General features: G+C 33.5%; 2 protein-coding genes across 2 annotated transcripts in view; one reads left to right on the top strand and one right to left on the bottom strand.

Moving 5' to 3' along the window:
* Positions 1–4,322: 4,322 nt before the first annotated feature.
* Positions 4,323–24,558, top strand: part of LOC130676636 (chondroitin sulfate N-acetylgalactosaminyltransferase 1) — a 58,558-nt gene continuing 38,322 nt past the window's right edge. Inside the window, exons 1-2 of the mRNA XM_057482987.1 lie at positions 4,323–5,378; positions 21,427–21,484. The gene's annotated coding sequence lies outside the window, so the exon portion shown is untranslated. The remainder of the gene's footprint in view (positions 5,379–21,426; positions 21,485–24,558) is intronic.
* The window catches only part of LOC130676640 (uncharacterized), a 149,362-nt gene continuing 140,857 nt past the window's right edge, over positions 16,054–24,558 (bottom strand). The window contains exon 4 of the mRNA XM_057482992.1: positions 16,054–16,228. Coding sequence (XP_057338975.1) covers positions 16,223–16,228 — 6 coding nt within the window. The 3' untranslated portion in view covers positions 16,054–16,222. The remainder of the gene's footprint in view (positions 16,229–24,558) is intronic.

The following is a 24,558-nucleotide window of genomic DNA, read 5'->3' as shown; positions in this document are numbered from 1 at the left end:
GTTGATTGTATGACAGCTGTACGAGGGAACAGCTTTTGCTAAATTTTTTTTTTTAATTTCTACCAACAGAAGGTTAATAAATGAGCTTTCTTAATACCATCCCGGGTCATAATATCTAGCCTCAATCCAGCCTCACTGAGTAAAAAAAGCACTTTGAGCCTCAAATAATGCTCACAGGGCCTCAATGAGCCTCAAATGATGCTCTAAGATCCTCAATAAGCCCCGGTGGACCTCAAATGAACTTAGTCTCGACTATGTAATTTAAATTCGATTAGTATTATTTGAGGCTCTTTGATCATTGAGGCCCTGTGAGCATTTTCTGAGGCTTATTGAGGCTCTGTGAGCATTATTTGAGGCTCAAAATGCTTTTTTTACTCAGTGAGGCTGGATTGAGGCTTATTTGGGTTCGATGAGGCTAGATATTATGACCTGGGACTAATGATACAGATTATGCACTTTTTAAAATCGGGAGTGAGTTTCAACATTGAAATAAACTCTACTTCGGAGTAAATTTCACTCCGAGGGGATTAAATAAGTAAACAGTCATTCGCTCCGCATTCACCCCGGATTTAACCCGCGTTCAATCCACAAATTTTTGGTGTAGGAAGTAATTAATTTAAAAAATACGTCATTAATTTTTTTAATAACCAACTGTTGTAAAACGTATTAAAGAAGCAGTGTTTCGAGTAATTTAATTGCATAACCAGTAGTTTACGTGGTGTTTTGACGTTTAATTTAAGTAAAAGTTGTTTGGTAACAATTCACATTAGACACTCAGTTCTGGTTTTTGTAAGTTCAGTGTGTCCCAGTTGCCTGCTATGGAATCGCAAGTAGTGCAGCTAAGAAGCTGGGTAGCCAGCGATGGGTAAGGAGCGAAGGAGACGCGAAAAGGAAGGAGTGAAATGGAGAATCCACCGAGCCGGAGGAACGCCGTTGTTAGAAACTTGGATGCTTGTTTCTGTGTGCGATTGCGGCTCAAGGAAAACTTTAAACATTTAGCCTGTCACCGTGGCTAGCTTTTAGAGTAAGCACTAAAGCTGTTACACAATATAATACACTCCATTTTTTTAATTTTCTTTTTTTAATTCATTTTACTCTGTTTCAATGACTCGTATATTTACGTTAAGCTGCTGCTACAAAATTAATTTCGGATTTCCTGTAATTTAATTCATTTTATGTGCTAGTCAATAACATATATTATTAATTTTCTCGGCAGAATTTAATTACATTCTCGATGTGAGCGTTTAAATTCAATTATCGAATTGCTAAATTGAATTTTTGACTCCGCGTACTTATCAGAATTATTGTCAATCTGATAAGCGCGAGCTGAATAAGTTTCAGAGTTTAAGATGCAGAAGGAAATGATAAGACATTAAATACTTCTATGTCTTATCATTTGCGTTTTATTTTTTTTTACAATCCTCAGTTATTTGTTCAAGTACAGATACAAGAAATGCTCAGTAATAACTGGGACAATTGAAAATCTTCTACACAATCATTGAATGTTGCTTATACAATTCTATATATATATATATTTTTTTTTTATCTTGTGTTGGTTTCATCTTCCATCTTGTACTCTATCACCACTACAATCTTTCCTTGATCTCGTCGTTCTTTTGTTCGCCACAGTCTTTAAATTCTCTCAATTCCATTGTCCTAATCGTCTTTAGCTATAGATTGTATTTATAAAACCGAACACAAAAGACTGAGCTTAAAAAAAAAAAAACTCACTATTGATTCTGATTTCAATTGTTAACAATCCGAGTACGCTTAATTAATGGGTACTACTTAATAAAAGTAGTTTCGGAGTAGATCATTAGTTAGTTGTATTTGTAATTAAATATGACGTAATTTAGCTAATTGATATATCGGATGACAACAAAACAAAACTTGGACATTAAAAGCACTCGGAAAATTGAATAAGCTGATGATGTATACGAGAAATTATATAACATATAGTGGAAAATAATTGTTGCTTTCAAGCTGTTGCATAACAAATTGAGTGTACCAGCCGATACTGACATTCTAACCATACGATTGTATTGCGCGCGTGTTTTCCTCTCACCCTTTCGAAAGCTTGTCACTCTCCCTTCCGGCGCCCAATTTAATCCAGACTGTCCTTTGATTACTTTCAAATTACATTTCACAATTAGCTTTTCCAAAAATATCTATAATATTAAATATCACAATGATTTATATTCAGAGCTTAATTTTTGCACACCTCGAACGCGAAGCGGATAGTGCTCTATTGTCGCCAAATCAAAAAATCGCGATCCGCTGATTTTAAATCACTTTCACCAGCTTCATATTGCACTTATATAATAAAAAAAGTACACCAATAGCAAGAGGAGATTTCAATTAATACTTCTGATGTAGTTATAAGAATATTTATTTCAATTATTATTAAAAAAAATGTAATTTGGACGTGAGTTAGTCTGTATGGATGTAAACAAGATATCTTCCGAAAAACTCGACTTATCACTTTGATTTTTTTTTTTTTAGTTTTAGATTTTAACCCTTAGGAATTCTTTTAAATTTTACTATTGTAAACCGTTCCGTCCATTAATATTTATAGAATATCCAAATCTGATGGTCTTAATTCATAACATATCCGCCATTTTTTCTTCAAAAATATATATACACACAGTTTATATTAGTAGCGACAAAATCTATGGGCGAAATCTAGCAGAGCATTTGAATTGAATTAAAAATTAAATGTAATTAAATTGGTTTTCTTATTTTTTTTTGTTTTTGCTATTAGTTATTTAACTATCTTTCTCAGTAGGTACACTCTAAAACCAATTGTGTAGTCGAAATTAACACACTTGCCGAATAACATTGAAACGCCATAAGCAATCTATAGATTTTTAACACACCGTGAAACGTGTTTTAAGTGACTACAAAAAAACATAGTTTTGTTTATGGTTTTAAACACAGAACACAGTTAATATGTGGTAAAATAATACACTTGTAACAAACTTGGTTTTAGAGTGTAAATAAGAATTGTCTGTATCGTACTGCCAAAAATTATTTCATGTTGATTAAACTGATAAAACTTTTTCTCTTTTTAAAAGAAATACGTGATTCAGTATATAATTAATAAAAGAAAATGTACTACTGAAAATATTGCATGATCATTTGAGGTGTGCACTTTCGGATTTCCCAAATACTTTTTTTTTTTTTTTATTCACTCCAATAAAATATTATTGGCATGGCTGCGTACATGTTTTTCCCAAAGTAGATTTGTACATGTTAAAAGCATTTGCAATATTAATTATTATTATCGTAGCATACATTCGTGTTAAATGAAACCACAGAAGTGGTAGAGAATAAAATGAGTAAATGTGTGGAAAAATTTGTTGAATAGTTTCGGCAAATCTATAGCTAATGGACTCGGGGATTAAATTCGTTTTTAAATTCCCGACTTATTTGTACATGTAATCGTAATGTAAAAGTAATCGGGGCCGGTAATTAAAATTTTTATTTAAAAATAAGTGAATGGAAGTGGGTTAAACATTCGCCATAATATCGGACATTAAAAGTAAAGTAGAGAAACAGGGAATTGTTGGAATGACATAGGCGTGCGTCGTTAAATTATTTTAATCCAATTTAGTATGCTCGACTGGCAATCTCAAGCATTGTAAAATGTAACTCTCATTGTTAGCGGGGTCATGGGGAATAAAAAGGTACGTGATGAGGGGAAAGCCAACTCTCAGCTGCAGTACACAGTAACGGCAACAGCAATTACGGCGGACGCCCTGGACGATATCTATACGACGTAACAGATAACAGCAACGCAATCGCTGTCGTTACTAAATTGCGCACGTCCTCCCCCGGAATACGCTCTTATATTCTCTTGTACTCTACTCTACTCTACTTTACTCCATTCCACTCTACTCTTCCTCGTTGTTCGAGCAATTAAGTTTGTGATGCGTGAACTCACTCATTTGCGTTCTCAGGTTATATTATAATAATTATTTCACTTAATTTCGCGAATTAATTATACGCAAATAAGCATCAATAATTGTAAAATTCATTACGACCCATTTATCAACACTAGCAGGCTTAATAAAAAAATGAAATGTAATTTAACACGTTAATAAAAAGACGTAAGTTACGATCGCCGATGGTTCGTCAGTATTTATTAAGTAGTATAAGAAATAAAGTAAGAAGCATAGGCCAGTAGGAGCACAGGATAAGGATAAAGTTAAATAATGCGCACACTCAAAGTACGTTGGGCGCCGTCGTCGACGTTCTCTGGATCTATATCTATATATACGAGTATAAACGCGATCACGGGGTTTTGCGGGTACGTTGCAACCTCCGCTCGACAGGTTATCACGGGACGCGCGACCGTCAGCATCTCCGGACCTCATCTCGATTCTCATTCTGTCCTGCACCATGTGTTTCACTCGTCTGCTTAATTATCATCCGCATTACCATCATTACATGTTTAATTCACTCAATATTAATAACAGTAATAATAATTAATAGCGTAAACGTATAAATTATCTGAAACGCGTGTGAAGGTGATTTTTAGAAAAAAAATATATAAAAAATTAGAATATATAATTCATGAGTTTAATTAAAATAAAATTTAAAAAATCGTATATTCAATAAATATAATGTGAGTATGAGAGAATTTAAAAAAAGATAAGCTGATATCGTTGACGTGAAAATGAACGCATTGGATCGAGAGTGAAATTGTTTATTGGAGCGATAATAATCGAACAATCACCCGCACTCAATACCTTACTCTTTTTTTTATTATATATAGATATACATACATATATATATATATATATACAGAGTGTATTGTTACCACGTGACAGTAAGTTGACCGTGTGGTTGTGCTGTAGTCAGTGATATCCGGAGGCAAGCGTCTTGAGTTCTGATATCGCGATGGGAGGATGAGAGGATGCAAAGCAGTACCGCGGATGCGGTGTCATGTGTCGTGGCCAAGGACTGTGCCACTAATTTATTACTCCCGCTATTAGGTTACTCGTCTACGTATAACGTCTACCACAACCTCGGTTTATGTTTGCGTGCATGCATGTGTGCGTTGCAAGTCAAAGTGTCTACTCTACTCTACTCTACCACACTCTGCTTTCCTCTCTTATACTTTAGCCCGCAGCCTATAGCCCAGTCTAGTCGGGTCTAGTCTAGCCTATTACGCTCTTGTCTACTCAATTCTGCTCTGTACATACGATAGCTGGATAAATTAACACACCAAGATAGGACGTAGAGTGAGCGAGATACGGCTTGAAGATAACGTGCCATCGGTTGGATTATAAGGCGGGAGAAAAACGGAAGGAAAATTCCGGGCATGTGTGCGTGCTTAGATGGATCGCAATCTATGTAATAACCAGTCTATCAAGGTAACTTATTATAATTATAATTAATCACTTTGATTATGTATATGTATGACATGCTGTTAATGTTTATGTAACTCTACTCAATGTTTTTATTTTACTCATTACTTTTTCTTAAAAGTTATTTAAATTATTCCAACAATGGAAAACGTCGAGATAAAATTTTATAGAGATTTGCTATCGAGATTTATGTGGATGTAAATTAGCTGGCGCTTTTTGTTTATCTGCGGATATTAGAGTAAGAGTTGGCGCAATATATTTTATAATGGAGGTGAATTAAAATGAGATAATGATAATAAAGTTTGTATTTACGGCGTGTTGAGGCTGCGGAATCTTTGGAAATTTAAGCTTCAAGCTTTAAGCTTTAAGTCCATTGACTTGGTTGCCGTCGAGAAGATCGAAAATCGGATCTTGTAACTACTGGGTGGGTTTGAGCTGAGGTAAAAGCGCCGCAGGCGGCAGACGATTGCCTGGAAAAGTATAAGAAAAGTTGGACAACTTCTTTAATCAGGACAGAGTGAAAAAGAGCAATAAATCACGAGTGAATTGTGTTCGCGAATGCCAGATACAGTTGCTCTTCCTTTTTATTATTTTAACAAACTTTTTTTTTTTTTTTTATGAAGTAGTAACGAGGACCGACAGGTACTCGATTAAATAACACTCACTTTCTTTATTTGATTAGTTTAGTTAACAACCAATTAATATTATTATTATTATTATCACTCAAATTTTACTTTATATTTTAACTTTATTTTTATTGAAATTTATCACCAGATATCGGAAAACTTTCCGAGTTTTTATTATTTTTAATATACTCTGAAAAAAATTTATCCATAAATCTTAATAATTTCGCAAAGTATTTTAAAGGAGCATCGTTAATCTAAATCTGATCAAGATTAACAACTTTTTCCCTCGTGTAAAAAACAAACTAATGGATTAAAAAGTTAATACACTGTAAAAAATCGGGAGTTAATTCGGAGTGATTACGGATTTTATTTAAATCCGAATTCACTCGGTCCTTGGAGTTACGGAGTTAAAAAAAAATCACTCCGCATACGGAGCAAATAGGGAGTTTATCTTTTCAGGGGAGGGATTTGAATTTTATTTAAATCCACATTCACTACGATTCGGAGTTTTAATATTAAAATAAACTCTCCTCGGAGTGAATTTCACTCCGGATATAATCCGCGTTCAATCCACACCCGAGTCGAAATTTTTTTTAACTTAAACTCTGTTTCAACCTAGTATAGTTTTTAGTCTGAACCTCAGGGTATTTATTTATTAATTTTTTGTAAATTTTTTTAAATTTTAGTTTCTTATTAATACTACAAGAAAGATAATTTCTAAGTTTTAATCCCATTTTCATCCTAAAAAAAAATTTACAGGTTCGACTAGTGTAGGTTGAAACAGAGTCTTAAATTTTAAATTAACCCCTGGTTCATTCATTTTCGAACTTATTTCGTACTAGGATGAAACAGAGTTTTAAACTTCGAACTAAACCCTAGTTCACTCCTCCTTACCCGAATTTCAGGCGAGTTAGGTTTTAAAATCGAGGCGGCAAATACCCACATCAAAAGGTTCAGGCTCTACAAGACTTATATGGTGTTTTATTTCGGTTCGGGCAAATTTTTTAGTGTAAATTTGAAAAAAATTACCAATAAAAATTTATTTCTTTGTTAAAATAGAAAATACAATTGCTTGATGCCGTTAAGTTTTTTTTTATTTATCCTTTGTTTCTACTTTGTTACATAATTTTTATTTATTTTTTTTTGTATCATATGTGAAAGACCGAACAATACAAGCACTAACATCTGGAGGCGTTGTGTACAACAGAAACCGCCGGCGAGATTCGTTTTGTCTCGTCGAGCGTGAAGATATAACTGAAAATGTTGCTGTGAATGTACACTGGTTATTTTACTCTACACAACTACTTAATCTATATATGTATACATATATATACCATAGCGTGAGGGCATTTGTAGAAATGGAAAAATCGCGTGGTAAGCAGAAAGCGGAAGTGCCGTGAGCTCTTTTCTGCCGGTAGCTTCTACTTCCACTTGGACTTGTACTTTTACTCTTTCGTGTTCTCTTTTCGCGAGTGAAGGGAAAAGATGGAGTGGAGAGTAGAGGCCAACAGAAGCTACAAGGGTGTGTGCTACCCAGTGCAGAAGCACCCTTAGCGATCTCACGCAGAGCCTTCCCATCAATTTTAATATTACACAGTGCGCTTCATGCAAGCAGTTGAGTTAAAACTTAAGAGTAGAGGACTGAAGCATCGGAGAGCAAGAGACAAAGACAGAGATGGAGATAAAAGAGGAAGAAAGGGGATGAGGTCAAGATCCCAGCAAAAGAGATTGAAATGGTGGGCCGGGCCGCACCTCGGTAATGAGAGGACATTAGACTTGCTGTTGTGTACGTACACAGAGGAGTGGTTGCAAAATGAGAAATCCATAGTAAATATAATTTATAAAAGTAAAACATGTCTTGGGTAGACTAATGTATGTACAGAGACTTGTAGTTTCTTTTAGAACATAAGATTTCAGAATGTAATCTTTTTATCTTGGTCTTTTTACTTTGTATCTTACCTTTGCATTTCCTTAAACTCTGTCGGTTAAAAAAGATGCCGCGAAGCATTCGCTTTTTGTCTTAAAGCCACCACATGCTTCTGTAAAAAAAATCTATACCAGAGTTTCATATTCTATGCGACCAAGTATCGGTTATATTTTTTAAAGCAAAATTTTTTTTACCAAGAACTAAAAAAAAATGAAATTAAATTTTTTTATGCATACAAATTATATCTTTATTGACTTTTAACTCTATCCAGTAAAAATTTTAATCGATTCATCCGCCGGCCGTGTATCGGCTCGTAGATTTAATTTTCCCTGATCGCGTTAATGGATACTGTAATATAAAAAATGTAGAGACGACTTTACTCGCGATATTTATTGAGTTATAATAATAATGACCGTAAATAAAGTGTTTTAATTATTTTCACAGCTTGCTTTTTTCATTTTATTTATTTATTATTTATTGTTAACTTTTTTTTTCATTTAAATAGAGTGTATAGTGTGTTTGTGCATGTTCTTTTGTCAATGACAGGCATTGTGAGCGTCAGCTATTGATATTTGCAAACGGAAAGCGATAAGCGAGCGAGAAATGGCAGATGTAGAGTAAGGAGTATTTGAATTGTCTGCGTGAGTTGTTGAAGTCGTTCAACTACTGTATTGCTTGGAATAGACTATACTAAGACTAAAGTTTAAATTTATTCACCTAAAATTGCTTCTTATCATCATAATCTTAAATAAGATTATTTATATTTTAACTCATTACACAGAGAGAAATTTATAGTAACCGTTCCCAGTACGTTTATGAAATATCATCCCATACGGTTACGGTGATAATTGCTCGGAAAAAAATTGTGGTTCTTCTAACCACAATATTGTAGTAGCGAGTACTCTAATATGTAGTAAAGGCTACTACATAAATAGTACTGACGTTACTACACGTGTGGTTGAGGTTATTCCAAGCTGGAGTTGGAATTTTTTTACTCCAACTTGTAGTAACCTCAACTGAAGCTGCTCGGCTGCCCAATTTCAAAACACAGTAAGTGAAAAATTTTTCGAAATCGATTTTTTAGTATTTTTAGTTCCAGTGGAGTCTTGTGAACATGATTTGAAGCATATTTCAAAAATTTTATTTTTGTCAGTTACTGTGTTTTGAAATTGGGCAGCCGTATACTTGGAATTATGGGATAGACCCGTACTTTTTGGGAAAAGTTTCCATAACTATGGGAACAATTCTCATCATTATGGGACAGTCACCACGCGGAGAGAAATGTTAAGTAAATATGCCTATGCAGCATAGTAATAATTACATTATTCTAGGGTTTGTGTCACGCCGCTCTTATGTGACTGCTTATACAAGCTATAAAATAATTATTACTGTGCTGCATAGGCATATTTATTTGACGTCTCTCTTCATGCATATCGCATGGTGATAGAATTATTATAATGATTACCATAATAAGAATCTTTCCCATAAGCAAAAAAGAGCAAATCCTATAACTACATTGTAACGGTTTCTAACTAAATATCGGAATAAACCCTATATATTATGGTACTTATTACCATAATATTATAGTAACCATTACTATAATATTATGATAGCCATTGTCATATATTATGGCAATCGTTTCCATACATTATGAATTTTTACCATAATGTATGGTAACGATTACGGAGACAAATACCATAGTGACATGGTAACGATTACCACACAGAAAAAAATCTCTTCGAGCTCGAAAATACTCTTGTATGCCGTTCTTTTCGAAAAAAATAGTTTTTTACCATTTTTTCTCCAACGATATCTCTCAAACGAATAAATCGATTGAGACGGTTGAGGTGCCAATCGACGCGTTTTATCAAGTTCTAAAGCTGATCGAATTTTGAATTCGATTTATCGAGTCGTTTTTGAGATATTTAAAAAAAAATGAAAAAAAAAATTTTTTTTAATTCTTTCGACAACGGTTTCTCTTGAACGAATGATCCGATTTTGATGGTTGATGTCCCATTCGACGCAGCTTATAAAGCTCTAGAGTCCAGTCCATTTTGAAATCAATCCATCGAGCACATTAAAAGTTATCCGAAAAAAACACTTTTGGAAAAATTTTATTTTTGGAATATCTCTGAACGAGCCCTACCGATCAAGCTCAATTTTCTTACAGCTTCAAGATATTGTCAAGCCGCGTCGAATGACACCTTAAAGTTCAAAATCGGTTCATCCGTTTAAAAGATACAGGTATTTACATACGTACGTACGTATGTACATACATACATACATACACTCGGACATCATCGTGAAATTAGTCAGAATAGCTTCCTAGGACCTCAAAACGTCGACATCTGATGAAAATTCGATTTTCGTAAATCTGACCGAAACCAATAACTTCCCGAATTTTTGAAAATTTACAATTTTCTTAGCGGGAAGTTAAAAAAGTTATCTTGAGTCAAGAAAATATTTTGGAAGATACACGTTTTCGGGAAGCAAGTCAAGATTTTCTTGAGCCAAGAGAATTTGTCTTGTTTAAAAAAAATTCGTCTTGGTCGGAGAAGATTTCTACTTTATCTGAGAAAATTTAGGTTTCCAAAAAAATTTTCTTGAATCAAGAATATTTACCTTCAGTCGAGAATTTTTTTTTTCCGTGCATCATTCCATAGAAACTATTCCGATATCATATAGGAATTATGCCCATATTTATAGGGATTATTACCATAATATGTATGGGTGCCGTTCCTATAATCGACATTTAAAAAAAAATAATTACCATGCGTTATGAGAACCATTCCCATAATATATTGTAATTGTTACCATAAATTACTCGCCGTGTAGAAAATCGTCTAAGTAATAAATTATATAATTTAAAAAAATATTTATTTTAGATGAAGTAGTTTATTTTGGCGTCTTAAAATGTTGACAATAAAGCTTAAGAGGTTTGTCCATTAAGAGAATTAAATGGAACAATACATAAATAAATTAAAGTTGTTGAAACAAAGTTTCATTTCGTTTTATCTAATTTTTTTTTTTTTTTTTGTACTAACAACAAATTTAAAAATGAAAGTATAATGAAAGCCTGGAGATTTTATAGGTTTTCCAATAGAAGTGTAATGGGTAGTAGTAGAGCTAGCGTGGGCACGGGCTGGGTGAGCGTCGTGCGACAACCGGAAATTAAGTGCTACAAAATAAGGTCGACTACTCTCTGTATAGTATTGCACCGTGACCACGATTCACATCGGAATTCCACTTATATTGTACATCAGTAGACCAGACAAGAGTGAAAGAGTGAAAGAGCGATAACTGAGAGAGATAAAGATAAAAAGTTTTTGTGAATCGTTTGAATCAAGATATTGGAGCTATTCGTCCACCGAATTTAATTGAAGATTCCCGATCTATTCCTACCCTCGAAATTTATTATCGCCATTTAATTGTTTTAGATTTGACAAACTGCTATTGGAATATTGCTTTCGTAAAATATATTTCTGATCGTTATCTCTTATCGAATAATTAAAAGTTTTTTTTGTTTAAATAATTATTTTTTATTTTAATTGAATTCTGATGTCAAACCGATTGAGCAGATCAATAGTTTATTTATGTCCATTCAAAAATAGTCAGAAACTAAATCTGTTTAAATCTCGAGTTCGGAAATTAGACCAAAACTAATATACTGTAAAAGTTTGGGAGTGAATTTAGAGTGATTACGGATTTTATTTCAATCCGCTACTCTGCTAATTTTTGACAGGGTATCCCCCTCCCAGTTCTCTCTATTATTTATTCAATTTAAAAATTTTCGATGTCGTCACGTAAAATGCTGAATTTTAGTTCATGGAAATGTTCGTGTGTATGATGATCTGATGATATATATCATATACAAGCTACGTGATGAAATGCCCGATCATTAGTGGAACTGGGAGCTGGTATTAACGCAGTGGGATCGCAGATATAACGAGTGATTTGTCACGGAAACAATCAACTCTAACCCGCGTGAATAGAATGATGTATGATTGATTATTCAGCATCATCACGATCAGCAGGAATATGTATAGTGATTTCATTGAGGATAATGACGTGACGTAAAAGAGACTCACGTTTCCATTAACACCAATCGATTGCATCTCTTGTCAATATTATTATTATTATTATTTTCTTTGTCTTGCTAAAGACCATGTTAATATATTTCTAAAAAGCCAACGGCGGAAAATTTCAAACAAAAATATTATAAATGAAAGCTTATCTATCATAAGTAGATATTATGTGCTCAGCAAGATTTATTCAAAGTCATTAAAATAAATAAAGCTGGAGATTTAAAAGCAAAGCAACCGCCGTTTTCACCGGCAGTGTGCTGAGAATAATAAAAAAAGGGATGACTGGGACACAAGCTCCCAGTCTGTTTACGTATCTAACGAGCATAAAGTTTGTACATTTTCATGTTGTTTGAACGACGTCGAGATAGTGTACGACAACGACGGCACGGTATAGTAGGGTCTGCCGGTACGGGGAACATTGTAACGGTAGAGACGAACCACAGCGTCCCTCAAACCATCCGCATCACTCCTATCCAACGGCAGGGTTAATCCAGAAACTCCGATTAAATGAACCGAAACGATGCAAGCCCGTTTCGTAATGTAACCACGACTACGTGATTCACGAGCTTCCGATTAGATATTCTCCGCGTAGCTGTAAGCGGTTGCTTGCTGTGTTCAAAGGGCTAAAATTTACCATTTCGCAAATCCTAACCGTACGAGTGATATAAACGTCCATATTTGTGTACAAATACCTCGAGTAGTTTTTCCTGAAAAGACTTCTTTAGCGAGTAGCTTTAGTGAATAAAAATAATGAGCCCAATTAGAGTTGTTTTATTGAAGTATAAATAGTTAGATTGTTGAATTGATCAAAAGTACTTAAGAGTTTTTTAGGGTTGTAATCCCTTAAGCTCGTGGTGAGCTTACAGTTCTCAGTCTCCATAAGCCCGGGTCCTTAAGTTTTGTACGTTAACTTGCTGTTACGATTCTTAAATTATCGAGCCTGATGTTTTTTAAACGATTTAAGATTTTTTATTTTAATTTCATTTCAGTTATAAAATAAATGTGAATGGGAACGATAATTTCAGGTGGATTATGGATTTAGTTTGACACCGAGTCGTTTAGAGGAATTCACACAATCCACATTGTGTGATAAATTGTGTGGGAATAAAAATGTTTTTCCAAAGAAAGCTTTATAAATCTCGTGGGGCTTTCAGCTGAAAATAACGTAAAAAATTTTTTTAATAGAAAAAATTTTTAAAAGCAGTAGTTAGTGAGCTGCCGTGACATTTTGCCGTTTACAAGGTTTTAGAAACAGCATGTTGTTTTATTGCAATTATCCGAGCTCTGGTCTCTTCAGCTGTTGGGTCTTTTTCTCTCGGTACGGCGTTTGAAACTCGGAACCAGACCGAAATTGGTACAGCGTTTGAATCAGCGATACTCTGACGGAGATGGATGAAAGTTTTTTCCCTAAAAATATTTGTGGTATTCGATGACCGTGAATTCATATCTACGTAAATTTTGCTAAAATGTTTTTTTTATAAATTCTTTTCAAAGAGTTTTATTTGAGGAATGCGACAAATACCTGAATGCTGGAATTTTATTTGGCAACTCGACAAACATTTTCTGACACGAGTAACAATGTGGTACGCACAGTTGAAATAAAAACACTTGGGAGCAGAAGCTATATTTTTTTCTATTTACTGTTCACTTTTGCGATAAAACTTTGTTGGGTTTTTTAGCCGTTAAATAAATTTTTCTCGCTCTTTACAGAAAGAGTCCGCAGATAGATGTATGGTGATTTTAAAAAATAAAATAAAGAATAATAATGGTAAAGAGAGAGTAAAATGAAAAAAAAAAGAGCTAGAAATATTAGGGAATGGCACGCTCGCGTCGAAATTACTATGGCCGTTTTCAGCGAAACGACCTTTGTCGGCGGCGCAAGTGAAATATTTCTCGCCGTGGAATTTCGCTCCAGGAATAATGGGCTTCCTCTTCAGTATTTCTGTCTCTCTCACCGCCACCCGGCGCGCAAAAGTACATATTTATACGAATATATAAAAGCTGGATGCACCTCCGTTACCACGGTGTGCACAACTATGCACACCATCAGGAGTACACTCTCCAGCATACGCCAGACATAGTTTTGATCGATGCGTTAAACTTGTACTTTTCATTCGAGTCCGAGTTTAACTGCTAATCGTGACTCGAATATTGTTACTTTTATTGCACAACTATGTACATAACTTTCATCATACGTCTGTTTCATTCCCCGCCGCGCGTCAGCAGTTTCAACCCCAAAAAAGTATAAACTGCATAACTTTGCATTAATTTATACATTATTAATTACAGATCAGATTTTTTTTTTACTTCAGAACACGGCATTCGCGGTGATTATAAATTCATGTACACTTGAGAGTTCCTGCATAATACGGGCCTGGAGAAAATTTTGAGATTCCGTTAATAAATTATTGAAAATTAAATCCGCAGTGCGGGAAACTTGTAACATGAGAAAGAGCAGCCTGCACTTTCGAGTCTTTCCTGCAGGGCTGCTATATAGAAAATATACTTTTCAGCCATCAAGAGTTGATGTGCTTTAAAAATACATATCTACACACATCTACATATATGTATAGGAAAGTAGATATGGACAGTAGAGTAGAAAAGCGAGGCCGAAATAGTTTCCGGTAAAACCGCTATATGACTGCCATTAATATCAAGGCACTACGACCGTATCGTTACCGGTTCTTTCACTATCAATGCGTTTTTTTATCATTATGATTATGACTTTTTTTTTTACATTAATACCTGCACCTATATCTCTGCCATTTATTTGACGTTATTCTCCACAAATTTATATTTTCGCCCATAAATTACTTTTTTCCTACATCAAATAGTCTGTAGTCTTTAAATTAATTTAAAAGTTATAAAATAATCCTTAGATAGAATTTTTCCAATAAAATAAAATTATTAAATTTATTACCTCGAGGTATTTTTTTATCCGGTACATTGTCTAGCCGTTCTCGGGGATGCTTCGGTGTTTGGTTTATAGGAGAGTAAATCCTCATTCAGGTTCACAGCGGTAAAGTGAATATAGGTGTCGGGCGATCGATCTCGAGGATAAGCCACGGAAGTAACAACAATCTCCCTCAAGTCTTGTCTTCTGGTCGGTGCCGGAGATGCTGCTCTGACGTCTTTACCACATTTCGGCATCACCGGCTTTCAACCAATCGCGTTAATGGACGAGGCTGAATGTCTAAGATGACAAAGTCTCGAGGGTGAGCTAATAAGCGACCTAAGAGGCTTTACTTAGTATCGCGTCACTGAAAACTTTCTTCCAATAATTAATTAATATAATAATTGACATTTATCGAAACCACTTTTTTTTTAGATCAAGCTCTACAGAGAAAAAAAAAATTTTAGGGACGAGTAAAAATTTTTAATTTCCCGCTAAGAAAATTGGAAATTTTCAAAAATTCGGGAAGTTATTGGTTTCGGTCAGATTTTCGAAAATCTAATTTCTATCAAATCTTGACGTTTTGAGGTTCTAGGAAGCTATTCTGACTAATTTCAGGATGATGTCCGAGTGTACGTATGTATGTATGTACGTACGTACATACGTCTGTAAATATTCTGTAACTTTTGAACGGATAAACCGATTTTGATCTCCAAGGTGCCATTCGACGCGACTTGTTAATATCTAAAAGCTGTGAAAAATTGAGCTTAACCGGTTGGGTGCGTTCGGAGATATTTCAAAAATAAAATTTTTTCAAAAATTTTTGTTTTTGGATAACTTTTAATTTGGCAAAGAAAAGTATTTTTGAGCTGGAAGAGCTCAAAAATGTATTCACAACAATTTTTCGAGCTCAAGGAGCTCGAAAACAGCGGGAAGTTTTGGGGCTGGCCAGCAGGGTCAACTGATGGACCGATTTTTTCCCTCAAGAACATCCTTGTTTTAGTGTAAAATTTATTTATTTAAAATCTTTAATTCTCGAATTATGATTATAAATTTTGTCTCTTACCAGACTAGTGAGATTAAAGTCGACCTCATTCTGGTTCGCATTGAGATGAGGGTTTCAATAATTCAGAAACTTCAAATGTATCTAAATATTGAATGAGCTGTCTTGTGATTGATAATCTTTCTGCCCCAACTTTTATTGATTAATAAGTAATTATCATCCTCTTTGTACTGACATTTAATGTTGGTTTATTTTAAGCTATTAAAATTTCAGGATTCTGTTAATCTTTTTCTGTCGTAGATAATATTCTTACTCTTTAAATCTGAAACACACGGAAAAAAATAAACTTTAATAATTACTATTTGAAATTATAAACCGGAACCCGGTTGTCAATATGGAAAATTTTAACATTCAAATAGCAAATTTTATAATACGTGTTGTCTATTTTCCAAGTATCAGTTACGATTTTTAAAGTTCAAATAGTAATTTTTCTTACATAGACAATAAATTTTCATACTTATCCTGTAATTATTCACGTTTTAATCATAAATTAAAAAATTACTATTTAGAATGATGGTATTTACTGATCACTATATCATTATATTACTTGTCATTCTCAATTTATGTAGTTCATTTTTTTCCGTGCAGTGAAAACCACTGAAACAGTGAATAGTCACTGTTTCAGATTTAGAGAGTACGGACTAAATTATTTTGCGCTGGCAAAGCTTTTAGAATATTTATAAATTCAGTCGATGATTGATTTATTTTATTGGTTGCAATTTTTCGCAAATTTCGCGACGATAAACTTACATGGAAAAAGAGCAGTTGAAAAATTACAGTTTCGTATAGTAGTAAAGCGCTCCGAGTCTGAAACTGTAAAAATTACATTTTTTATCAGTAAATTTTACAGAAATAACAAATATTACAGTTTCAAACTCGATATTGTCGATTTAAACTGTAAAATTTGCTGCCCAAAATTGTATTAATTTTATTACTATAAAAAATTTCTAAAATTACTGTTTAAGCTTTAATGTTTAAAGATTTTTGCCCGAAATCTTTTTACTGTAGAAACTGTAATTTTTCAACTGCTTTTTTTTCTGTGTATTTGCAGAAAATAAGTAATTCACCATTCTTAGCTATAAAGAAAATGAAAAGTTAATATTCCATAACGGATTTTACTTTAACGTGTTTGTTTTTATATAAAATATATGAGAAAAGATATTAAAGTATTCTATGACGCCTGGATAAAATTTTATGATCATTCACAGAGAAGCTAGAGTTGAATTACGAAAAATCCGCCAGGATATTTTACCAAAAAGTTTCGTGATTCATCTCCGAATTAATTGAATAAATTTATCGACACTGAAATGACGGTTATTGAACGCATATATTATTCATGTATACGTTAATAAAATAATGTCGATATAAAAATAAAATTTCTGATTGTTACCATAACAATATATCCAACACAAGTGGATTATTTTTCATGGCTTCGAATGAGAATATATAATAGAGTTTTTCATTGTATCGGATGGATGGTAAGCGTGCGGTGAATATGCCATAAATTTATAGTGGATTGAAGGTGTATTAAATCTCAATAGGTTTCATAGAATTTCATGGTTTATGACGCAAGAGCTGGGGTACGTATGTGTATATGTGAAAGTGGTACATATATTTGCGTACGAGTCTATGAGCCTCGTCGACATAATAATACTTGGTACGTTTGCGGGTATATAACAAGGCACGTTTGCCGCCTCCAAGTATATACTGAATACAAGCGCATCGTGTATTATCCAAGTTAGTCACAATTATGAGAGAGCAACCTGGTACCTACATATATATATATATATTTATATAAATGCTTTTCAACTCGTATATTATATAGTAGTTTCAGTAGCTGAACATCCACCCGTATAGTTTTATAATCCTCTACAACATTTCAAAGTTATAACTGCATGGATAAATTTATATTTTGTTAGAGTTATTTCCCGCTGGTAGCCCCAAGCATTTATTGTGCAAAACTCATACGTACGCCACATCAAAGACAATGAAAATTTGTTTTCCTGTATGTTTTATGTATATAACGATATATGAGCATCATGGTAATTTTTAATGATTGACATATGCGATTTTATTTATTTTTACGTCAAAAGTCTTGGAAGGCTGAGTCGATAAAAAATTATTTTCCTTTGAATTTTTCTAAACGAGTTATGTGCCCGCGCATGTGCATGCAGGCTAATCGAGATTGTCTTTAATAGTTTTATCGAGCGATCATCGATGCGTCAGCAAATGATTACAAAGCTACGATATGTTGTGTGAGTTTTGTATTTACTTGGTCACGATCAAAGACCATTGAGTGGCTCTCTCGGCATAAATGCTGGGCTCTTGCTTGGCTTGATTGTTCATCAATGGCTTTTGAGTTTGATGATGAGCAATTTACTTTTGATTAAGTCGTATGAGTAAAAAAATTTTAATGTAAATATATTGCGGGAAAGATTAAAGCCTTTGAACCGACAGCTCTGGAATTTTTCATTTAAGTTTAATTATAAATTATTGGAAAGACTAAGGGATTAAGACGGAGCTTGTATAAGTTTAATTTAGTCATATTAAATATTCATTATGAAAGAATATATAATACACCGAGCTAGAGAGAAAAATGGAAAGTTAAAAAAGTTAATTGATGATGGAGTTTAATATTTTGTAATATCCGACGGAATGTAACTCTGAAGAATGTTGAACAATCTAAAGTCATCTAGCATCAGATCGCCACAGTGGTCCGTCGAGAAAAGTTGGAGCTTCCGTAGAACTCTTGGCCGCTACTCAACGTGAAAACTTGTTCGCGAACAAGAACAAGGAAGCTGTTCAGAGTAGAACTGAAAAAAGCGAAAAAAAGTCACTGGAACAAGAAAGAAAATGGAAATAAAAAAAAGACAAGGGGGAGGGAAAGGGAAGAGAGTTTATAAGAGAGGAACCAATGCGAATGTAGCCACTCGTGAAAGCTCCGGTGTGTTTGTCTTTGGCGACTGGGATGTGAAAGGTGTCTGTGGGTGAGAGAAAAAAGGAGGCTATAATATAGAAGAGGAAGAAAGTAGCTGGAGGTGGGGGTGAAAATAAAATGAATATGCATTTCACAAGTCTCTGCGGTAATAGTTCGACGTACAAATGCAGCTGCAACTATTGTGAATACGAGATGAAAACCGCGGTCCTTTCTCAAACGGATATTGTCCATACGTCACTTATGAAAATAAAAGCAATCTTGTATATAAACAAAAATAGTCCGAAAATAAAATAAAACAAAAGAGAAAAAAATACATCTGTGTATGATGAAGAGAAACAAATACAACCGTATAACAGAAAAATAATCAAAATTTTTTACCCATCGAGTATTTATTTTTCGGCTCGGCAAACATTACTCTGAATATTAAATTTGTATTTTGATATTTGTTGACAGTACTATAAAAGTTCACCTTGTCAACCGATGTGCAGAACGTATTCTGATGAAAAATATATATGCAATGTCAATTTTTCCTCACTATCACAGGAAATTTAAAAGAAAAATACGAGAGATTACTGGAATATTTTTTTTCAAAAATAAGTTACAACATTGAATGTGTAAATTATATTTTTTTATTCCTCATGAAAATTGTACGTTCGTATTTTTTCAGTCGTCGAGTTTGATTTTATCGGGCGGGTTTGTAAATTCAATTCAAAGATTGAGAGCAATTTCGCTGAACGAGGTAAATGTGGTTCAGTGGGTGTAGAAAAGTTTTCGGTGGAAATCAGGTGAAAGTTGTAAAGAAGTATAAATATATAGGAACCGCAGGATGTAGAACTCGGATTCGGGACGATCGCAAAGTTCAATACTGCATTGGACGAATGAATACGAATGTAAATACGAATCTAGGATCTACATTCGGCCGACAAGTATGATCAGAGAGTACTGAGGGATAGGTACAGGTATCATCGTATGTATAAATATATATATTCAATCTGCTGAGTAAGGAAAAACGAATGAAATGTTGGATGTAGTGGCCGGAATGAATAGACGGGAAAATAAAACGTCATGTTTCACGATGTGTCTATATCTATGTATATATGTGTCGCAGCAGACGAGTCTCTGTCAAACGACATCCTCATAGATATCGATAGGATAGTGGAGCTAGTGGATTGCGAAGAGACTATGGATGACGGGATGAAAATGGCTCGTAAAGGTTTTGGCTACTAGTACGAAAGAATAATGCGGTGGATTCGTTTTAAATCTATCAGCAAAGACGTCCCGCACGGAATGAACACTCGTTATTTGTAAACCCCAGACGACGTTGATCGATTCAATGTCTATTTGGTGAAATCGTGTTGACGTTTTTTTACGATTTATTTTTACTATTTCGATAGAGTTTAATTTTCACTTTATCATTCCCAATAAACTCCATCTACATTTTATATTTATTTCGCTAGAAATAGAGTATTTACTTATTTTTCATTTGAATATATGGAGAAGATTTTTTTTTTCATTACACTATTTTCGAGGTATTCACCAGATTTTCTTTATGTTTATCTCAATGATGAGATTGCTAAATTCCAATTGATTTTTTTTTACGCCGTTACACTCAGGTTTTGTTGAGGCAAATAAGTTTTTTCGGCTTTGCCGCTCCGATTGAATTATATTATTATGATTATGCCTACGTGAAAATGAAAAGTCTATTGGCTTATAAACCTTTTTACCCTCTATTTTTCTCCATTATCTCAAAGCGGATAGAAAAATGAATCCACAATAATAAAAATAAAATAAAAATAAAATTTCATTTGAATTTATTATGACGTCTATCTTCTTCGTCTTTTTCAATATCAGTTATTTTTATGCTTCGCGTTATTCGCTATTTGTCCCTCGTATTTTACGGTCTCGTGAACAATTTCCTTCCAGCAATAATTTCCACTAATTTTAAATGTTAAAAGCTGTTGTAAATAATTTAACGTAAATTATTTAAATTTCCCCAGTTTAATATTTAGCGCCTAAGTGTTGGGTTGTAAAATAATTTGACTAAAACGGTCTATTAGGATCGAGTTTATCTTTTTTTTTCCACTGCTAGAAGGCTTTAATTTTGAGTAAAATCAGAGAAATAGAGGAGACATTGGAGGTAACCAGCCAGCAGTCTTGCTCGTTTAACCAACTGAAATGATTTCCCTGCAGTCCGGAGCACCTCCGGCGGCAGGCGTTGAAATATGAAACTGCGGCAATATGCAGTAAAGAGCCATGAGTATAACCGCTCTTGTTTGCACCAGCAGTACTAGAACCAGTAGACGTGCCGGTAACGCCTGGTGTGCTAATAATCCCGATTTAAGCGCAATGATATCAAGATTTCAATGGGATATGTCTCTTTGTTCAAATCTCACTCAATCTTCATAATTATCTCTATTACGAATTCATTGTCAACAATACAATAATAATAATAATGATAATAATAATTCTATTACAATTTCTGTAAATAATAATTATAATAATTTTAATTTGTGTGATTTCAGAAATGCGATTCAAAAGGATGACAATGAAATCTCAAGATCCGCGACAACTACGATAGAGGTAATTTTATATTTTTATTTTTATTCTTATTGCAGCACCAAATTTATTATTATCATTATAAAGAAAATCATCGCAATAACAACAGATATGATACACTTATAGCGCCGATTGCTCGAACAAAACTTATCAGAAGTAATTTTTTATTCTGGGTATAACTTTTTGGAACTCGTTATCGCTATCGATCATCACGGTTTCGACTTTAGCAAACTTTAAAATATTATGTTTCAATTATTTATTAAATCAGAAACAGATTGAAAATAATATGCCAATAACTTAGTTCTTTTAATTAATTTCATAAGCAATTACGTTACAGGAGATCCATTATTATTATTAAAATTTTTCTTTTTTTTTTCTTCTCGTTTTTTCATATTATTTTTTTTTCTTCTCCTATTCTTATTAAAGTTTATAATTTGTCAATTTGGAATCGATATAAATTACTGTACACTTCCTATTGTGGATTGTCTTATGGTCATTAGAGAACACGTGTCCTACACGCAGAGAATATACACACTAAATATTCTGATTTAACCTAATAAATTTTACTATGCAGTTGGTATAAATTTTATCTGTTGCTTTGTCAAAATTACAATGCACGTTGTAAATTCTGTTCGATGTATTTTTAAAATTTCTACAGTATCGGTAACTTGAACAATAATTCCATACCGTCCTCATGTTACTATGACTATAGTAATTTTTCTATAAATTTTTGATGCAAAAATACCGTGAAATTGTCTGCGTGTATGATCAAAATAATCTTACAGTGCATTATTATTATTATTATTTTTATATAATGCAGCATTTGACTGCATTAAATTATTATTCCTTTAACTATTGAAACTTAAAACACTCCGGAGGATCTTAATCTTGTTATATTCCGCGGTAAGCAAGTGAGGTCTTGGCGAAAACTTTGGAGCTGGTGGAAAATTGGATGAAAGCTTTAGTCTAAATGTTGTTACGTCATAGTTAAAATAAACCACATAAGGGCCCTATTATATTATATTATAACAAAGTTAATTTAATTCACCGTTAATTAATAGATTTTTAGCCCAACTTAATGGCCGTAAAATGAAATAATTCATTTATTTAAAATATTTTTCACTTTCATCGCGTAGTGAAATAAATCCGATTTCGATGAGCGCGGGAAATTTTCAATAAAGTTTTAATTAAAAAAAATAAGAGATATTATTCGGTTTTTTTTTTTTGATGGCTTAATGAAAAATTTTAATTAAAGAGTTTTACAGTATTAATTTATTTTCAATGAAATGTGTGTTGAGTAAAAAATTCAACGTTTTGAGAGGGAAAAGTTAAAAGTACTTGGAAAATAGTAAATAAGAGGTGAAAATAGAAAAGTCAATGGAATTTGCGTTGACACGTAATACATTGAAAGCAGTAGTTGCATAACGTCAAAGGATTTAAAGTTTGTTGAGCCGTGAAAATGAAAATGCTTATTCCCGTGCAATCACTTGAGTCGCTGTAAAAGCACTCGTGATATCAAAACTGTATAATACTCGTGTCACAATATCATTGGCCCATTATACCTGCACTACAAAAAAGAGCTAGAAAATATATATATAGATATGGGAATTTTTTGTTTCTTACTTACTGAGGGAAAAGAATAAGAATTCAAAAAATAACGAAGCAGGAGCTCGGAATACAAAAGCATGCGTGTTTTTGTGAGCTATTGGCTTCACTTTGACGGCACATTTCTTTTGTTTGAGTTTATTTTTTTTTTGCCCATTGAAAATGAAACAAGCTAGTCTAGAGCATAGAGAAGACTGAAGAGAAGAGTGTAAAGTGTAGACTTTGCTATAAAACACGACGATATGTAGATAAGTATTAAGGTACACTAGAGTACATAAATGCGAGCAGAATATCTTCTGGAAAGATATTTCTCGTGTATGTATTTATCTAAAAAGCCGTGAATTATACTAGCAGAAAGAGATGTGTAGTGTATGTCATGAATTATTAATATTTTCTTCCCATTGCTGGAAAAATATAAAAATAATAAATAAATAAATGAAAAGTAATGGAATTGAAAGCAGATGAATCTCATGATATATATGTAGCTAAAATATAAATAATTCTCTCTATTTATTTTCCCTAAGAAAAGAGAGATGATTTTGTTTTATTATTTTTTCATTTTCTTTTATCGGAGACTATTGGCCGTAAGGGAAAATCAATCTACTGCGATCGTGGGCAGGGAAAACGACACGATACACTGGGAGTGCAAAATAAAAAGCAAAACATAAAATAACCGATCGCCTGTACTTTAATGCGATAAAATACTGAATAAAATCGATAGCACTTTCTTCGCAGTGCTGGCTTTTAAATTTTAAAAAATCCTTTTAATTCAGGACTGCCACTAAATAGGGCCGACTTGACGTCGAATAAGTATAATTTGTGTGTTTGTTTTTCGGGGGTGGGGTCGGAGCTATTTTCAATTAGACTGTGTCAATTAACGTTTGAAGTAAAACAAGATGGGGGAGAGACAGAAGACAAGTGACTTGTAATTGGAAATAGAATTAATGCAGTTAGTTGCTGGTGGAAGGAAGGTATGTTGCATTGAATGCTTCAGGAAGTTGTACGTTTAAATGTGGCTTTATAACGAGTCACGCTATATATATCCGGATATATGTTTATACATAAAAACATGTGTGTGTCATCATTGTCATTGTCTTAGTCTTTGTCTATCTGCAGCATTTACAACGAATATATATACATATATAAATTCGTAGCTCATTTACATGACGGCACGTTGGCTCAAAGTGGTGGTGAAATCTTGCAGAAGAGACTGCGAGGATTGTCATAGTAAATTTATAAAAGCATGTGCACTCATTATTTAAATAAAATATCACTTGAAGCAGAAGAAAATCATTTTAAATATTTGAATAAATTTAATATTTTCGGTGGACTCTTTGATGTGAATCGGAATAAAAAATAAGATGGATAATAATAATCGAAATTTTGAAGCTTTGAGAGGCAAAGTCCGAGTTTTAGAAGTGAGCGAGCAAAAGAGCTTTGGGTTTAACATTTGATGAATTGAAGCGAGTAAAACCTCAAGATTTTATGTTGGC

This window comes from Microplitis mediator, chromosome 10, assembly GCF_029852145.1.
Source record: "Microplitis mediator isolate UGA2020A chromosome 10, iyMicMedi2.1, whole genome shotgun sequence".
Lineage (NCBI taxonomy): Eukaryota > Metazoa > Arthropoda > Insecta > Hymenoptera > Braconidae > Microplitis > Microplitis mediator.
This window is presented reverse-complemented; position numbering and strand designations above follow the sequence as displayed.